Here is a 1,726-nt window from a genome sequence, read left to right on the forward strand (position 1 = left end):
AAATTACTGGGTCAACACAGGTGCTGACTGGCCATCAAGGGACATTTTCCAGGAGTGCCATTGCGCCGTGTTTCACCCAGTGTCAGTGGAGATGCGGTAGCCCCTCTGGCTAGCAGCAGGTGTTTTGTAGGCCTGAGTTCTTTGCTGACAGTTTCTTTGTTCTGTGTGGAAGGTGTGGTCAGTGAACTCGGTGGGCCGGACACCCAGCAGCTGGTCCCGCTGCCAGACAGGCCCTGCCCCTCCCGAGGGCCTGGGAGCTCCCCTCCTCAGCACCGTGGCGTCCACTGTGGCTGTGGTGAGCATCAGCCCCCCTCTTAAGCCTAACGGGGTCGTCAGTATCTACAGGCTGTTTTCTAATGGTACCAGTGGGACTGATGTGGTGGTGAGTATTGTCAGCGCTTTTTCTGTACTTCCACTTGTATTTTCTAGCTTTAACAATTTTGTTATTACAAGCTGCTGCTGTTGGTCACAGACTGCCTTCCTCTCCTGGCCTCCCATGGTTAGCTGCTCTGCAATGCACTGTCGTGTCCGTGAGCTTAAGCTGTCTACTGATTTCACATTACCCATTTATTCCTTCCAGTGCACTTGGCTGTGGCTGTGTCTGATTTGGCCAGCTCATCCCATTGGTGCCTGCATGGCCTTCCTTTTCCATTCCCTCACACCTGCCATGCTGCTGGCTTGGCTCTGCCTCTGCCTCTGCCTCTGGCATCAAGAAGTACCAAGTGCTTCCCTTTGCTTGCTTGACTCTCTTCTTCTTATTTTTTGCTGAACTCTGCTGAATCACATGCTGCCAAATGAGAGCAGATGTTGCCCCTTGTTGGTGTTTTCTACATATTTTTATTTCTTTGGCTTCAAAAAAGCTATACCAACAAATGACTACAGCAGAAAGGTGAAATGGCAGTTCCTGTGAGCAGTTTCAGAGCAGGGCACTGATTCCTTTGCCAGAACTGCCAGGTCTCCCTTGCTGAGCTTAGGAAAGTTTCCTAACAGGCTCACCCAGCACAACGTCTGTTTGAATGCAGAACAGCATTATGTTGGCTCTTGACTCAGATGCTCCTACCAGAGAGCACATTCTCCTGTCTGGGAGTCACCTGACCCACCAGACACACAGGTGTCATGCTACCCAGCACTGTTTCTTGCATCCACATTGAGGAAACTTATGAGATATGCATGATTATTTGCTAGCACATGGAACTATTATCATGGAACTATTTTCCACAATAATTTATTTTCTGCTTCAGTACCACTTATCCCAGAGTCTTCCTTTAATGGCTTTCAGCTTCTCTGTTGCTGAGAATGACATTTGCAGTTGACATACAGTGGTCACAGCTCAACTAAAGAAATCCACTGATGGCATGGTCTTTTCCTTTGAAGAGTGTCCTTTAACTTCATAATGGGAGAAAAACACAAAGTTCCCATTATACAACAGCTGCATTAGTGTCAGACTTAAAGAACATGCAGAATCTTCTGCCCGTCTTCTTCTGGGGTTAATTCACCTCCATAACTCTTATTTAGTACTTGTGGTGCTTGAAGCTGTGACAAGTTCCCTCTTCATTTTCACAGCTGTCAGAAGGGACTGCCACCCAGCAGACAATACATGGGCTAAAACCTTTCACCACGTACTCCATTGGCGTGGAGGCCTGCACCTGTTTCAATTGCTGCAGCAAAGGACCCATGGCTGAGTTCACCACGCAGCCGGCTCCGCCCTCGGAGCAGCCTCCCCCGC

General features: G+C 49.0%; 1 protein-coding gene across 1 annotated transcript in view; it reads left to right on the forward strand.

Moving 5' to 3' along the window:
• USH2A (usherin) overlaps positions 1 to 1,726 on the forward strand; it is a 371,949-nt gene that overhangs the window by 355,484 nt on the left and 14,739 nt on the right. The window contains 3 exon segments of the mRNA XM_031059531.1: positions 173 to 382; positions 1,564 to 1,705; positions 1,708 to 1,726. The exon segment at positions 1,708 to 1,726 is cut by the window's right edge and continues 60 nt beyond it. Of these exon segments, the coding sequence (XP_030915391.1) occupies positions 173 to 382; positions 1,564 to 1,705; positions 1,708 to 1,726 (371 nt within the window).

This window comes from Geospiza fortis, unplaced genomic scaffold (genome assembly GCF_000277835.1).
Source record: "Geospiza fortis unplaced genomic scaffold, GeoFor_1.0 scaffold41, whole genome shotgun sequence".
NCBI classification, from domain to species: Eukaryota; Metazoa; Chordata; class Aves; order Passeriformes; family Thraupidae; genus Geospiza; species Geospiza fortis.